Genomic DNA, 18,634 nt, shown 5'->3' on the forward strand with positions numbered 1-18,634 from the left:
GGTGACACATTCTATATGCCAGTCCTTTTGAGAAATTATGCCTTAGATTTGATTATTGCTCCCACAGTTCAGTCTATGAAAAAAAGATAAAAATCAGTCAAATCAGTAAATTATTATGTACATCATAGACTATAGGTCAGTCTAGCAGAGCTGTCTATGTACATCATCATATGCGTAAATGCCCCCCAAAAAATTTATTTTCAGGCAATGAAAAATTCGACGACCTTTTTTTTTCTATTAACGTTTAGAGAAAAAATATAACTAACTTATTTCTATGAGATCCACACTGCCCGAAAAGTATTTTTTCCCCTTTCTTACTTGTCCACTGCATGCCCAAAAATATGCCTGAAGCTCTCTTATGATATGTATGCCCGAAAAAACGGTATTGATTTCGGGCAATTTTCTCTTATGCCCCCCTGAATTACTTTGAGCTCCTACGCCTATGTACATCATAGACTGAAAGTCAGTCTAGCAGACTGTAATATGTTAATACAGTAAATTGCATATTCTATAAATATACATGTATACACTGTAATATGATTTAGTATACCAGTATTAATATAAAAAGGTATTGAAAATCTTTCATATTATATGATAAAATTTTTGGATGCATGCCCTAGATATAAGTATTTGCATTTGAATAGGCAATCTTAAATTTCCTATTTAGCACACGTTTATTTGTAATGCATGAATAGTTAATTTTGCACGTCAAATATATCAAAATTATTGTGATGTGAAGTCAAGCAAGCCTGGAAAAAAGGCGCCTGTCACAGACATTGTCATGTAGAAATTGAGGCAGTGTCAGGCACAATCAAGCTTGGACATATGCCACCTGTTACAGATATTGTCAGGCACAAATCAAGGCACAATCTCGCTGGTGCTTGTCATTTAGTCTGAAACAAATTTGTATTTTTTCTCTCTCTTTAATGATTGAAAATGATTGATATTTTTAATCCATCACTAAATTCACAATGTCATGTGCTAGAGCATTATTGCTGGACATTTTGTTAGAGAGACTACAAATCATTATTTTCAAGCCTAGGCACAATCCTTTGGATCTTGTCATTTTTTTCCTGCACAGGTATGTCTTTTATCAGTGTTTTTACCGATATTTGTAATGCATATAATATGACATACAGTTAAAAATGTCATATATTACATGTAGTTCAGTAATTTCATGTACTAACTAGTTCAATAATGTCATATACTAGTTCAAAATGTCATGTACTAGTTCAGTAATGTCTGACATTTTGTCATGTACCAACTAAAACCGTTATTTTCAGGCTGGATGTATCCAGTATGTTATATTTAGACATAAACTAGTATAGGCATGTTAATAGTTCTATAATTACTAGAGTTGAGACCATTCATATATTGTTATATATTTATAAATCATAGTGTGTTGACATATTTTTGTCATTTTGCCCACAATGTGTTCACAGGATTGTTTACATTTTTCCTGTTTTTATATTCACAGTTCAGGAATAGATCTCTTATCATATTGCATAGCAAAATGAAAATATATATATATATATAAAACCCTTGTGATCATTAGGTTTGTCCGAGGTATTTAGTTTCAATTCTAATACATCACTTCCTGTAGCATTTACAATGTGTTTTTCCTTAAACTGTTTGCAGGTTTAATATATTTATGTGTTCATGTATATCATGTATATGAATTTTTATTATGCTCTATGGGTAGATGTCAGATTTGTCTACAATAAAGACATTTCCAACATAACATCATTGCTGAAGACTATTTGGGTTGATCCTTCAATATTCAACAGGTTATATCTATCTTGTAGTCTGCAACTTGAAGACTTGGGTGTTGTCTTGGAGACTCACATACTCATATCAGGTGGAATTCTCAGGTTTTATTATCCCAAAATCTGGAAATAAGGGGAACCTGTCACAGACAATGTCAGGAACGAATTCACTCCCCACACAATCGTTCATTTTGTTGGGCACTGATTTGTCTGTGTTTTTATTGATATTCTTAAGTACATTCTATGTCCAGCACAAAGTTCAGAATGTCAGGGACAACTAATGCCTTTATTATCAGATCTGATTACACCTATACTATTTTTGCCCAAATCATCATAAAAGACATTGTAGATATCTCTACCCTGTAATCTACAACTTGCAGACATTGTCTGGGTGCCATCTTGTAGACAAACAAACAAAGGCATATCAAGTTAATTAGGATTCTTTTATTTTTGATCCAGTTAAACATCAAATTTATTCGTTAATTACTGAGATTGTTTTAGAATCTAATTAGAACAGAATGTTCTAATTTTTCACATCTTATTCCATTCCAAAGCGCCAATGTCTGGGTAAAATTCCCTGATAGCACACTGCATGGCACATGCTCATCCGTTTTCATTAGCCCAATTGAAACAGAATCCGTTGATACATGTATGCTGGAGATTTTGTGATGGTATTGTCTAATGTTGTTTTGTTTGATTCATTGAAAGTTCATTGTTCGAAATAGTCAAGCCAACCTTGATATAAAATAAATGACTTTGTACATTTAATTTTGACAATGTAATGGTTAAACTCAGTTTAATGTGCTATAATTGTTTAAATGTACAAATAGTCTAAATGGCACTCTGCTACAGTATTCAAGTTTTAATGCAAAAAAAAATGATACCTTGTAGGCTTTTCTCATCTGTTAAATGTTAAAATGCACAAAAACTGAAAATTACAGAATCATCAAAATGACAACTTAACAACATTTTATCCCTCTATAAATCAAACTTATAAAAACTTAAAGGTTAGTTCAAATTTTATAGAGCTAGGAAATTTAAATGTGAAAATTTGGAAGATTTTCCAATAATGAGCTGCTAGTTAGGAGATAAAATGGTTACAACTTTACAAATGTTATTGGAAATAAAAAGAAAGTAGTTATATCTGACTGGAAATTGAAATTAAGGAGAAACATTTTTGAACAAATGATGAAGTGTCATTTAAGAAAGACAAATATGCTTGAGTAAAAATGAATGTATAATGTACATTATGATATGTGTTCATTTGGTCATCAACCCATGTGGCCATTTGTGTGTCCAGATTTATGAAGGGATTATGTTAAAACAAATTGTTTGTATTAGAAGGCCATTTTAATCCTGTTTTTATTATAACTTCCAGAGTTCTTGCGGGGGAACAATGGGAAAGGTTTAGTCTTCTTAAATAGAGTGACACTGATTTTACCACACAGCATTTGAGTCCATAGATGTAATGTACCAAATGCGTGGATGTAGTATTGAAGTTTAAGGGAAATCCCCTTAAAAATGCCTTGTCTGGTGATGTGTGTCGCTAGCCAGAAACCACTCAAGTTATCATCTATAGACCAGAATAATTAGTTGCACTGAGTACATGAAGGTCTAATTTTATCTTGGTGTGTAGAGAGCTATATATATTGTAATGTATTTCAACTGAGCTGTAAAGTGTAAACATTAGAGTTAGTGTCATTTATACTACATGTACATGTATAACGTTTACACTCGCAGCTGTTGACAATAGAATCAATATCATCAATAGTTCTCTATATAATAATACTTTATTGTCATAGTTTATCCTCTACATATTTATATTTTAATAGAAATTAAGCACAATCGATTGTTTTTCACATTGTATTAAAGTTAAATTTGACGAATTGCCCTGTTGGCACTGTATTTAATTGATGAAAACAAATACCTATAGCAGGATAATTGTAGAACCACAGTTCATTCTTTCATAAAACTCTTGTTATCGTTCTCTTAACTTTTAAAAAGATCGAAATAAATTTTAATATTTGTATCTTTCTTCGGCAACTAAAAGTCTTTCAATAAATAGAAACGTTCACTTTAGCGATCATCACCGACTTGTTTTTTGTTATATTTTTGGGGGGACTTGATATGACTAAACAAGTCAATTGGCCGTGTTCCTTTTCTAATGCTGATGTATTCAAATTGTTTTCAAGGAGTTCAAATATGCTAATTACTTGTATAACATACATGTAGATCAGAAATTGAAGGCAATTAAATATAGGTGTTACATTATGATCAACGAAATGACAATTTGCAGGCTGGCTATTACGTGTATGTGTTACATTAATAGCTAAAATATTCAGATTCAGAAATTTTGATTGTCATTCAGCCTGATATGAAGTTGCTTTTACATCTTTAGTACTATACAGGTAATGGCATGTAGTGTTTATCTTTTACAAGTGAGTAAAATATATCACAGTTTTACAGGTGGTACTTATTGTTAGACTATTTCATATACATGTTTATGCAGGTATCCAGCTGTGTTCTTTACAGTTATTCAGTGGTATCATTTATCAAGGAAATGAATAGGTTTTGAATTATATCGGTAATCGAAGCACTGAGTAATGAATTTTTCACCAGTGTTTATGACGCGTAAATTGAAAGTTAAAACATGTCTCAGATTTTGCATACAATATCTAATTGGAACATGCACAATGTAGCTGTACAGTCATTTCACATCAAATCGATGTATATTTAACAACCGGTGAAATTCTGCAAAGCACCAATTAAATAGTGTCCATTTAGAATAGGAAAAAAGGATAGAACAGGTTCTTTTGACCTCTGCAATCTTATCCTACATATCGTACATTTAGCGTTAATATAACAAAATCTGGTTTTATGGTGCTGCTTAAATTCTTTTTCAGTGTTTACAAGTATCCCTTTTTAGACAAAAGGGTTGGATAATATTTAAAATGTGAATCCATCAAATGCCTTTAAGAAAACAAAGTTCTTTTCGGCAGATCCCCCAAGTAATCAATTTTGTGAGAGTAAAAAGTGGTAAACACCTTATTTAACAGTAGAACATTAATGGATATAGAAAATATCTTTGTTGTGTTTTGAGTTTCTTTGTTAAATCTTGTGTTTGTTGATAAAGATTTGACTAGAATGTAGTTATTTCATGCAGGTTTGTCTATAGAAACAGCAGCAACGATCAGTCAATACTGTTGTTTACTGTCTTCTCATTGGTCTGAACAACCGTGTTCAAGAGTATTTAGACAGGATTGATTGGTTGTTGACGCCAAGTTATTGATATAAGAGGCATGTACAGTTTTTAACCCAAACAATAACAAAAGACATCAGTCAGGCGCTGTCTGTTAAATGGTTGGGATTTATTTTTGTTGGACTTTTTATGAGCAATAAATTAACCTTTTACAGATTTCCTGTCGGACTTTATAAGATGTGTAGTGTTTTGTAATCTTTTATTGTGAAATGGAGGAATAAAATTTAGTTATATCAATTACTAGAATTTGATTAGATATGTAGACCATTATTTCACAATTCTATAGAATACACAGGACACAATTCTCTGAAATACACAGGACACAATTCTATGAAATACATAGGACATAATTCTATGAAATACATGTACACAGGACACAAGTCTATGAAATACACAGGACACAATACAATTATTGTTTATTACTGAGTGGCATTTTGACTAGGAAAATGAAATAAGAGAAATGGGTTTTTAACCTAGCTCCTGCACTTACCAGGCTAATGAAGACTTACATTTCTTAGAGATGCCTCTGCTGATGATCAATAAGCAATCAGGAAAGGGGTTTTGTTTTGTTTGGAGATCTTTGGTCTTCATTTTATACACACCCAAAAATGTAGCCTACAAGATAGTATTTTTATCTTGATTGATCCTTCGAACGGAAAAGAAAAATCCATTCCAGTCAGACATGAATTCTTTCAAATTGAAATTTACTGTAAAGTTTGAGCAAAAGATTCTCCCAAGATTTGAGCCAGACATTCTTGGAATGTACTTTTACGGTGTAAATCAATAATACATACCAGTATATAGATAGAAGGGGTGTAAATGTCCTCTCAACACAAACTCTGTGCCTTCGGGACTAACATGGTGTATATTTATTTAATTAGAAGTTGGAGGAAACCAGAAAATCAGAGAAAATCTACAAGGTTAGGCAGACAACTTGCTTCTTGTCACATACATGTACAGGCCTGGGATCGAAATCGCTCCACTTGACTCAATGACAGACCTTATGTTCTGAAGTGCCCACACACGTTAGACTACTTGACGACCCAATTCCCCCATCAATGAATGATATAAAATCTTGTATGATACATAAGATCATTAATAATGAAATCATGAGAACCGGAATCTACTTTGAAACAATGGACTTGGCCGTGAGCTTTAGGACGGAAATAATTGTTCAAGTCTATGACTAAATCAGGAAGTATTATATAAAAGAATAGTGTGATATATAGGAAATGACCACTTAACACAACTAACAAATTTTTACATTCATCTCTAGTGTAATAAATCTCTATAGCATATGGTTTATAAACTCTATCTAAGATATCTACATACAGGAATCTGGTTTCCTCTGGTTTTGTCTAGTAATCTTTTCTTGTCTTGTGTGATGACGAATGGTGTTAATTAAGAATGAGTTTTACATATATAAATTTGTCTGAGTGGCCAAGTGGTATGCTCACAGGATTTCTGGATTAGGTACCATAAATAAAAATGTAATATATGAATTTAATTTAATTGTCAGTGTTATTAAAATTAACTGACAGTCAAAAAGAACCCTGTTGTCTGTAAAGTCATACACATGTATCGTGGTTGTCACAAATTTAGGCTTTGGATACAGAAGTTTTTATAGTTAATCTTTACACTTGTACCCCCATTTTACCATGAAAACTAAAGCACTGATTATGCCATAGATAATCATTTTGCATTCCTCCAATCTACTGCCTGACATGATGCCAGATTGCCAGTATATTTCCTTTAAAAAAAAAACCAGCAGTCATGTGGCTCCACTCAAAGCATCCTCAGTAACTCCACCTGCATGGCTAGTCTTCCAGGCTCAAGGTTAAGACAGAACCATATAGGTTGATGTATGTTCCAAGGATTTCACATTAAAACAACATTATTGATTTTAAAATTTACACTGTCACTGACAAAGTGTCAAACACAAATTCAGGATGTCAGACACAATTCCACTGGCGCATTTTGTTCAGCACAGATTTGTCCGAAATTTTATTAATGTTTTTAGTAATACGTGTCCATTTTAACATGTATACTGCCTGATATTCAACTTAAATCATTATTTCCATATCAGAATCAAAATATATATACCGGTATCAAGTGAATTTAGGTTAAAGTGGCAATAATAAAGTGGAATACTCAGATTTGAAAAGTGGTACCAGGTGTTTGAAAAAAAGTAAGAGTAGTCTGTACATGAGACCTGTCACTATTATTTATCACAATATGCATACCACAATATACATACAGAATGGTTCAGTGAGTAAAGCACTGTCTCACAAATCAGGTGCTTCCAGGGTTTTATCATGGTGTTGACCTGGAAAGTGGTGGAAGAAGGGATGAAAACCTAAGGTCCTGTGTACACATCGGCGTGTATGTAAAAGAACCTTGACATTTAGAATTTGATGACGAGTAAGTGGGGAAAGACTGCTGTCTGGGCAAATTTCCCTCATAGTACACTGCAAGTTATAAGCCCAATCTGATTAAAACACAGATCCAATTTCGTTTTGTTTTTATAGTTCAAAATTTTGATTTTACTTGTCTTTACTACACTTGATATGGAAGCGTTGTTATTTAACTCGTGTTCTGCTTGAAATGAGGGGTCAGCCAATCAAATGGTCTGTCGAATCGAGCGTTTGACCTTTTTTGCGCGGAACTGTGGGTAGACATTAGCGGCAATAGAAATCAAAACAAAGCAAAAGTAGATAAAAAATACATGGCGGTCACTAATTGGTTAATCGAATGACTGTCGTAATCAGGTCAAATGTCGCTTGCTTGGTACCTGACGTCATAGAACGTGAACTCCCACTATAACTTGTTAGATCTACATGTAGTGTTACAGTGTAGCCCATCGAAAGTATAAAAAACGAAACGAAATATAGACCTACATTTTAATTAAATTGGTTATAAGCCCGTCTTTATTAACCTGACTGGTGCAGAAAGGTAAACCCTATTTCATTTCTGTTATATTTATAGAATATTGGGTTGTCTATTTACTAAACAATAGTTAAATTGTTTAATATGTAAGTTGATCTGTTGAACAAAGATGAGACATATCCTAACACGCTGTTAAGTGTTATAATGAATATTTGTGTAGGCCAGTTAGTTATAACTAGGACACACCCTTGTCTAATAGAATAAAGTAAGTGTAGTACTACTCTGTCTTATATTACACCAGATGTAATATGAATGAATGTAATAATACATGATACAGTTAACATCCGCACCTTGTTGGTCTAGTAGATTTAGCTATTTTCCATAGCCCTAATTTGGCTGAGATTCAGGGATTAAGTGAGAGGGACGCAATGACAAGCTTTGCGTCATGGTTTTGAGTTGAGTTTTTGCGCCCCTCGCATATGGAAAAAATTAACACAGTTTCAATGCTCATAATGATAATCATAGGGCTCAACCAGTGTCAAACATATACTGTGGGTCAGATATGCTACAAATCGACTCTAGCATGTTCCACACAGCCCAATATTACTCGGTGGCACTGAGAGAGACTGCCACCCCACCCCCTCCCCCCCACTCACATAAAAATACTGGGTTTTTTTTTAGGGCCAGGATGGGATCTTATTCCAAATGCAAAATCATCGGTCACCTCGCCCCTGCTCAGATTATGATATTGAAATGTTGTATTTATAAAAAATGTTGTATTTATAATATTGTGTTCTGTCAAAATATAAAAGTAACACATTATGCCTTAACTGGTCAGTGTCAACAAATGATGCCAAACAGCATAATCTTAATATAGTCTTTCATAGATATTTAAGCTGTAATTAAAAAAGTGTCACCACATCATACATGTATGGCAGTTTTCATTCCAACCAGTTATAGTTTACAAACGAGCTGTCATGTATTGATTTTAGTTTTCTGACAAAACTGTACAAGACACTCACTGGGTAATGAAACTATAGAAAACGTTTGTTTGTTGGATTATTTGTTCGCTTCAGGAAACCAAACGGTTCAACTTACTAATTTTAAAATAACTTTATAGTAAGCAGTATTTACAAGAAATTTATTGGTACTATTTATTTTGTATCTGGTATGGTATTATATGATGAAATTGACAAATAATGCATTATTATGGATGTTACAAAAATGGAGATAAATTAAATGAAATGGGGTTTAACGTTCTACTTTTCTGCACCGACTGTGCTAACGAAGACGTGCATACGCCATGTAGTGTGCTATGAGGGAAATTTTGTTTGGACAGTGGCGCTACGACCTACTCTTATATCAAATTTCAACTTTAACGTGTACACCAATGTGTACATGCGACCTTAGATTTCCGTCCCATCCAAAAGACTAGACAGCTGTCTTTTTCAGGACTCCCCCTGTCCTGAACCGCTGACAAGGAACTTTTTTGGCCAACATCGTGAGGAACCTGAGACCTCAAGGCTAGCGAGCCAGCGTCTTACTCACACAGCCACCAGGGCTCCCCTGTGCAACAGGTTAACACAGCTGGTTTTATATAAAATAGAATAAAAGTGACACTTATCAGTGGTGATCTATACCCTGTGGTTACCAGTGACTCATCCTTCTCACAAAATTTCCTCATTTTAACAAAAAAGTACCACCAATATACACCCATAGATAAAGATAGTTCCTCCTTGACATTTAACCTTTATGCAACGAATGTCTCAGTGGGACATTTTGTAGAGAAACTGCCTTAGGAGAGTTTTTTTTTTGTATTTGATGGTGTAGACAATATGTGATCAATATGTTAAGAGTTGATATGTATATAGGAGTTATTAATGTTACGGGATAAGTAATATCTTGATCTATTCCCTTATAATTTTATTAATTCAAACAAAAATACACCAGAATTAAAGTTTTTGTTGAATACTCCCTGGCATATTGGCACATGTAAAATTCACGTATACATGGTTGTTTTTATTTATCATTTATGAAGAAGTGGGCTTGTTTACTGATTTTAGTTTAATTTTGGTTAGGGACTGTCTCAAGATTTCAACGCTTGCGTCCAAACAATTAACCCACTGATTGTTCTTAACACAACCAAACACCCACATGCTAATCTGCGTAGACGGAGTAAGGAAATGTTGACATATCTCCGTTTATTATTCAAAAACATCTGCAGTATCGTTCAATTTATCCACTCAATTCTGCGTGATCCTCGTTTGGACACAAATGTTGAAATTTTGCAACGGTCCTTTAATAGTGAAACAGAAAATCAGTTATGTTTCAGCTTTGCCTTTATACCGGTATAAAGATGTAAAATTTTTAATGACGATAGACTGCAAACTCACAAAGCAAATCAACAATAAAATTGACAATTTTGTTTTTTAACCCAATTCAAAGAAACCTGATCCTTTTAAACAAACATACCCATTAATGGAAATCAAATAATATTGAATTGAACTACATTGTATGATACACATGTACTGAGATGATTATTTAGATTTGTATACACCTTATCTCTCCGTTCATGGTCCCCGGTACCCTGTGGACACTTAGAGGCTAAAGTTATCATCCAATTGACTTGAAACTTTATGTTTCTGTTGATCAGATAAAGAATCCTATAGATTTGTATACACCCTGTCCGTCTATGCATCATAAACCATACCTTGTGGAACATAAACAATACCTTGTGGAAACTCCAGAGGCTAAAGATACAATGTATCATCCTATTGACTTTATATTTATGTTGTTGTGATAAAGAATCCTATTGATTTTCCACGATTCCTGATAGTTACTGTCAGAGTTTTGCTCTTTATTAATTTGAAAATGTTATGGGCACTCTAGAGGCTAAAGTTGTCATCTGATTGTCTTGTAATTGATTATATATAGTATTTATGTTTATGAGACGAAGAAACTATATCTGATAATGACGATCAGAGTTTCATCAGTCTGAAGGTTATCTTTCAATTGATGTGAACTGTATCCAATGTGTTAACTGATGTTGATGATACAAAGAAGCCATTTGATTTTCAACCATTTCTTGTAATTACTGTCAGGGTTATCGTCTGATTAATGGTACATGTTTTGTATAATAAATATTAAAACTTGGAAGAACTAGGCTAGAAGCCAATAAAATTTTGATTATTTCAGATAATTAATGTATGGAATGTTACTCTTGATCAGAATTTAGTGGCTTGTAAATGCTCTCAATACCTAAAAAATTAGAAATATGCGACTTATATGTACCTCCTGTGGGGATATGTTTCATTGCCTGGCACCTTTTCTTGATTTTAATCTCAGGTTTATCTGATCAGTATTTGATTACAGACTGTGTATCTTTTTTCAACTGAATTTTAATTTATTTCAGATCAGAGAAGTCAGAAGTTTTATCTGAAGATTTATTGGCTATCGAGAAGAGAGTAGAAACAGTTAAACAAGTTTGTTCGAATATCAATAAAAAACTAGGCTCAAGTTTACAGGCACAAGGAGAAAATATAGAAAAACGTTTAGTAAGTATTTCTCATTTACATATATAATTAATAAACCTTGATGATGAAATTGGGGTTTAACGTCCTACTGTTTTGCTCCTAACCTGGGCTAATGAAGACGGGCATGCGTCATACAGTGTGCTATGAGGGAAATTTTGCCCGGGCAGTAGCGCTACGGCCTACTCTTATATCAAATTCCAACTGCCAAGGGATCTTTTACGTGCACGCCAATGTGTACACGGGACCTTGGTTTTTCGTCCCATCCGAACGACTAGACAGCTGTCCTTGTCAGTCCCTCCATCCTGCATCACTGACAAGGGGAAACCACGCCGGAAAATCTGAATGAGCTTTCTCGGCCAATTCAGGGAACGAACACCCGACCTCCAGGCTAGCGATCCAACGTCTTACCCACTTAGCCACGTGATCCCCCGCGATTTGGGTCAAAGTCAGTGCTCATTTTGGGGATATCTGAGTTTAGGAAATTGGTAACAAAAAAAAAACTTTGTATATTTATATATAACTAACTTAAGTAAAAATATCAGAAACTGATAATGCATGCAAAATATAATATTAATATATTGTTATTGTTAAGTATTGTTAATGGCGTGACGCTGGTCGAATGCCAAGAGGCAAGGGTTCTCACATATGTTGTTTTGTTTCTCTGTAAAAGAATTAATGACATTGCTTGTTTGACACAGAAAAGCACTGATGGTGTTGATGGTGATAAAGTGAATGTAACTTATTTGACCACTTGTTTTATACAATTCCCTCAAGTGAAAGACAATTTTATACCACACATTGATCAAATAGTGTTGTCACCCCTGCATTTCTGTCTGTCCATTCGTCATCTACAATTACTTAATTGACACACTAGTTTAATGGCTGAAAATTTATATAGTGTTTATGTTCATGAGACGAAGAAGCCTTTGATTTTTCTGATAATAATGTCAGGGTTATGGGCTTTGAAATAACCGAAGACAGTCATTTATTCAGGAATATTAATTGGTACGTAAATTAAGTGTGGAAAATTTTCAGCGAGTGTACTTATTTGTCGTTATTTTTTGTGGTAATCACACATATTAGCTATTCAGAATACGACATTCTACATAGCACTAAATTACCAAGAATTATTTTTGTTGAAGTCTAGTTATATTAAAGGGAATGGAAGCTGATAATTACCCTATTTCCTACCTTGATCTCTTGACTCAATCAAAATAGATTAAGAAGCCTGCTTTCATCACTTTAAAAAATCTTGTGGATGATTTAGAGGCTTAAATTATCGTCCGATAGTTTCTTGAAATTTATCCACAGTGTTTATGTTGATGGTACAAAGAACTTAAAAAGCCCATAAACATTAGTACTTGGAAGAAATATATGTAGAAACCAATCAGCTGTATATATGGGGGTCACTGGCAATCTGCCATCTTGGTTTCTTTCTTCCTTTGATTTCCCCCTAAATACAGGATTGACTAATTATGTTTTATGACCAGATTTATGAAATGTTAGTCAGTGAACACATATAGTTTGATGTTTAGATTTATAGAATGCCAGGCCAGGAAATTACACTTGTTCCTGATATGTTTAGCTTCTTGACAGACATTCATGGCTTTAAAAACCGAAGAGAGAAAAATCTGTGCCTGACAGACAGAAATCAGAGGAATTGTGTCTGACAGTATCTGAATTTATACCTGACATTGTCAGATGTTGTTCCCAGGTTATTGATACTTTTAAAATTTAAAAAATAACCCATTAAATGGCATTAATCTACAGTGTCCTTCCTTCTCTGTAGCAGGTTATATTATTATTAATATTCGTCATCAATTTTTCAGAAAAAATTACCAGAGACATCTTTAGCTCATACATTAATAGAATCCTCAACGTTACTAGGTACAGGTACAGAATCTGTTCTAGGGTAAGTTATAAATAATTAATTAACAATAGATTGAATCAGTAATTAATATTGGGTTATAATCAATGGAATTAAGGATATGTATGGTTAGTTCAAATCTCACACATACTCTCAAGGTCAATGAGTACGGTCATGCTTTTTTCAGATAACATCTAATTTCTTTCATGCTAAAATGTACTCAATTTTATTTCAAACATTTATTAAGAATACAAAACCAAAATAGCAATTTTTGATACTGTCCAAGCTTGAGGGCCAAGGACATATTTTAATAAACACATATAGATTGTGCTGGCTTGTTTATATTTTCTATGCAATGGATTCTCTCTCCAAACAATGTGAAAAAAGAACATGAATGGAATAGAATCTGTCTTCTGGAGTACAAAAAATACTACTTGATTTATTTATAGAAGGAATGGCAAAGGAACTCAGCTTTTCTCAATGTAAATAAGTACACTGAGTCATGTGTTCAATACTGAAATCAATAGCATAATAAAATCTAAAGCGATTTGTGGACCCAGGACATGTTGGCTACGGAATGAAAAACAATATGGTTTATTTATTACACAAATAGTAGTGCTTAATGTCATCTTTAATTATATAAATATGTTGTTTTATTGTCTCTTTCACAGTTTAATATGTCAATTATGTGGAGAGGCTCAGAATATATTAGCTCGAGAACAGCTCCAGTACGAGATAAATGTAGAAAAAGAAGTTTTAGGACCTTTACAAGCCATATTTGATGTAAGTTAAAGGAGAAATTATTACTGAATACATCTGATTAATAAATATTGGATTGATGTTTAAACACCATATCTATTGTATTTATATATATTTGAAGAGAGATGACTCAGATGAGGGTTGGTTATTGTTTTTATAATGGATAAAAATTATAGTTTTATTATCTGTAAAATTAAAATTATACATCCATTGAAGAAGTAAGTCTGTTGTCTGAAGGTGATAAAGATATTATGTTTGAAATGTACCTGTTCATTACCAAGCTTATTTCTCAATAACATTAAATGAAGAAAACAAATCACAATACCAACGCTAGATAATCTCTTGGCTTGCTAGAGAGCAGCATAGATTCGTCATATCTTGATAAATACTGAGTAGAATTGAAACATATTTATATTTGGACTGATATTCCTTAAAGAGATACAACTTTCACAATATTGTAGTTGGCAAGGGATTCTATAGCGCTAAAATCCTGCATAGAGCCTTTATTTTGCCATCTGAACAGGTTGGCTTAAAGTTGCAATGTAAGATTTAGATAAAGAACTATATAGTTCAAAAATTAATAGATAATGAAAGCATGAACATATTGAAAATTTCATTCAAATTACTTTATTCTGAATCAGAGCCAATTTATGACTATTTGAAGATGTAGCACAGATTGTTTATTATCATAGCAATGGTACTGGACAAACATGACTTAGGCTCAATTATCTATTTTTTTTAAGTTAATTTTTTTTAATCTAGTGGACAAATTAATCAACTTAAATCTCAATGGTCTAGAGAGTTGATCATGGGCTTGTCATAGTCAATAAATGTCTAAATAATAGTTTGTGTAACATTTGAAGCCAAAATACATGTAGAGACTTGCAATAGGGCACAATAGGCAGATTTAGCTCTTATGATGTATCATTAAGAATAAGAGAGCTGTTTATAGCTATCTTAATACAGGCTCATTTCATCATCAGAGAAAAATGGTGTTTTGTAGCATATTCACATTTGTAATGACTGTAGCTTAAGTTGACTTCATTTAAAGTTACATTGTAGTCTGAAAGCTGCACTGTCACGATGGATCAAAGAATATGGCACTTGCCTCTAATCAAAAAGTTCTTGTGTCAACCGAGAAAGTTCCTCAGGGTTTTCTAACCTGCTTTCCCCATGACAGAGTTGGGACGAAAACCCAAGGTAACTCCTGTTGACCATTAAATTTGAGGAAAAACAGCTAAAAAATCTGCTGTCCAGAAAAATTTCCCTCACAGCATGCTGTACAGCTGCATATAACAATCCTCATTAGACCAGTTGGTGTACAACCACAGGACATTAATTAAACCATATTGCATTTCATTCTGTTTTAAACAGTAAATAATTGATTAATGTTTTGTATATTATAGAATGATATACCAGCTATAATGAAGGCCAGAAAACATTTAACAAAAACTACTTTAGATATGGATTCAGCTAAAGGAAGGTAAGATTCAAAAGGCATAATATTTTACATGCCTCTCTTGACAATATCCTATCGGTATCGTAAATTTTGGTCATCGATAAAAATGGTAGTGTGAATGACACTGTTTAATAATCTTTGACAACCAAAGACAAGACAAACTTATATTCCATTTTATTACTTACTGTTCTTCTATAGGCATGAATATTCCTTTATTAAGTGGTTCTATGTGCAAGTCACATTCTTCCTAGGATAAAGTTTAGTTTTATACTGTAAAACTGTCTAGCAGTACAAAATTTCCTCAAGTACTTTTCTTAAACACACTCCCTTTGATGCACAGCTCTGACCTCAGCGCCAGTCATGTTCTTTGCGAAATGTTGCTGTGATTGATGTAAAAAGTCTGATATCTGAATTGGGAATGCTGTGCTTTGGAAGACCTACATTTATTAAAATAAAACAGCTTCCAAAATTTATCCCTTTCTTTAAGTTCATGGCATAGGCCAACCAAATTAATTGTAGGTTCTTCTGGGCCTTGATAAAGAAAAATCCATTATTTGTTTCAAATTTAAAAACTTGAAAATATATGGTACTAAAAACTTTTTTTTCTCTCATGAAATAAGATTAAGAAGCAAATTTTAATAGGTCTTCCTGAGGATCAAAACGTCAAATTGGTGTGGCCTTTGTTTCCAAGAAAAGATAACAAATATCGACTGTGTATTAGATTTATTGTATGAGTTAGAAGTTGTCTTTGATGTTTCAGTGTGTGATAAATCATCTTTTATGGATTATTATATTGTCACATTGTATCTCATGTAACCTGATATCATATTGAGCAAAATATCAGCTTCAATTAAATGATATGGTATAATCTGTATCATAAAACTGGTTGTATAGGCTTATATGATTGATTAACAATACATGGAACTGGTTCTTTCATTTTTAGAAAACATTAATTATCCCAGGTTGTCTATTCTTGGATCCTCTCACAGTCTCACACAACAACTTTTGGTCTTGGAAGGAATTATTAGTGAGCAGAAATTCGCCCATGTATCTGTTATCACTCGTCACTTCAGTCAGTTATATAGAGGGATGACTCGTGTTTTCCTTTGCCGTTCGTCACTTCCGATTCAGGAAACCTGTATTACTCAGCTATCATAGCAATGATCTCTGTGTTAAAATTATATTTGGAACGTGTACTCAGCTATCGTAGCAATGATCTCTGTGTTAAAATTATATTTGGAACGTGTTTAATTAGTTCTGTCACATATGTGATAATGACTGACACCAATATTGTCCTTTAACAGGATGTAATAGACGGCGATGTTTGTTGTGGGCGGGACTTTAACGACAATTTGTCTACCGTACAAGCGCCAGAATTACCATTTAAGTTATGAAACAATGCAATTGAAAGTTATAATTAATATAAAGTCTTATACAATTCAGAAAAAGTATATAGAATTTGTTATTTCATAATAAAATATATATAAAAATTGATACAGCTAAATATCTGTAATTATTATAACTATAAACAATAGAGTGTGGCCCAGTTACTGGAGATTGCAGGTGTATTTGACTCACGTATGGTATGACACGTGTTCTACAAGCGTTGGAGAAGGGTGCGCCTAAACCATGCACTTTTATTTTTTCCTGAAACACCTCTACACATGCGCCTAATACACCGAAAAATACAGTATTTTATATGTACCATTATATATTATACAGATTAACAACTGCTGTCAGACAGTCACATGTACCAGGTACAAATATAGCCTCAGCAGCTGCTAAAGCTGATGTTATAAAAGAAGAATATGAAGAAGCATCAGCTAAAGTAGAACATGTCAAGGTACGTACATTTATTTATTTCTCAACAATTGCTTTCCAGTTCTAAATGTCAGTTGCCTAGATGCATCATGTTCAAATCTACTTGGGTGCCCTTTCTTGTGTAGGTGGTGGGGAAATTAGTTTGTTAGTATTGAATTAACAGAACACAGTTTTTATGGGAAAAAATCACTTTATAATGATAACGATAAGAGGATTCTTGTCCAAACGTGATTGTTTCCCATAAAAACTGTGTTCAGTTAATGTGTTTCTCGATCGCTAAATGCCACTCAAAGATTATAGTATTGAATTGCCATTTCAGTGTAATTAGTGTAATTAGTGAATCAATGTAATTTCTCATCAATTGCTTTAAAGTTCTAAATGTCAGGTGACAAGATGTATTGGGTTCAAATCTATTTGGGTGTCTTTTTTAAAAAAAAAAATAGTTTGTTTGTATTGGAGTGTCATTCAATTAAATCATCAGTGAATCAATCTAATGGAAACAATTATTCAAGAATGTGGTCTAAGGGGAGATAATATGGAATTACGGTGAAATTGACAGAGTTATCTCCTCATCATTATTTCTCCTCCTGCTATTTAGAATCTCAAATTTATTGATTTAATTATTTTCGGTAAGAATATTTGCATTATGCAAAACTGTAATTAATAAATTCCTGATACTGTACAAAGATATTGTTTTTATTACAGGACAGTCTAGCGGTTGAGATGTCAAATTTTATTGCTAAAGAAACAGAACATAGTCAAAAACTGTTAGCTGTGAGTATTGTTTTGTATGGGTGTTGGTATGTACCTGGTATGTGTTTATTTATAATTCAACAATATATTTTTCTAAATATATATTTTTTTAAAATTCTCGTTAATTCTTTTGATGGACAAAGATGACCAGAATATATTTACTGCAATACAAGGATAACATTTTGTTTTTGACTGTGATATGATTAGTTATAATAAATGTGTAATACAGAAAAGAACAGGCTTTCAGAAGATGATGTTTTAATCTCAGAATGACCAATTTGAATCTTGTATTTATTGGTTTTCAGTTAGTAGAAGCTCAGGCAGCGTATCATAAAAAAGCTTTAGAAGCTATTCAAGTGGTAATCCCTAGAATGCAACATGCAATAGGTAAATAATTTTAAATATTTCTTTTGTCATTATATTCTTATTTTAGACAATCAACAGAATGTCTTAATTATCAAAGCCTTTCAAGAGATTTCATGACTGTTTCATAGATTTTGATTAGTAGGTTGATCTGGAGTCAACCAATCA

The 18,634-nt window shown here is 33.1% G+C and overlaps 1 protein-coding gene across 9 annotated transcripts in view; it reads left to right on the plus strand.

Annotated features, from left to right (window-relative positions):
* The window catches only part of LOC126809485 (rho GTPase-activating protein 44), a 49,609-nt gene that overhangs the window by 11,309 nt on the left and 19,666 nt on the right, over positions 1 to 18,634 (plus strand). For all 9 annotated transcript variants that reach the window (XR_007674907.2, XM_050534099.2, XM_050534092.2 and 6 more), the window contains exons 2-8: positions 11,324 to 11,465; positions 13,274 to 13,356; positions 13,983 to 14,094; positions 15,477 to 15,553; positions 17,252 to 17,372; positions 18,056 to 18,124; positions 18,409 to 18,490. Coding sequence is in view for 8 of the 9 variants with exons in the window: in XM_050534099.2 (XP_050390056.2) it covers positions 11,324 to 11,465; positions 13,274 to 13,356; positions 13,983 to 14,094; positions 15,477 to 15,553; positions 17,252 to 17,372; positions 18,056 to 18,124; positions 18,409 to 18,490 (686 nt within the window). In the remaining variant the exon portion in view is untranslated. The remainder of the gene's footprint in view (positions 1 to 11,323; positions 11,466 to 13,273; positions 13,357 to 13,982; positions 14,095 to 15,476; positions 15,554 to 17,251; positions 17,373 to 18,055; positions 18,125 to 18,408; positions 18,491 to 18,634) is intronic.

This window comes from Patella vulgata, chromosome 2 (assembly GCF_932274485.2).
Source record: "Patella vulgata chromosome 2, xgPatVulg1.2, whole genome shotgun sequence".
In the NCBI taxonomy this organism is placed as follows: Eukaryota; Metazoa; Mollusca; class Gastropoda; family Patellidae; genus Patella; species Patella vulgata.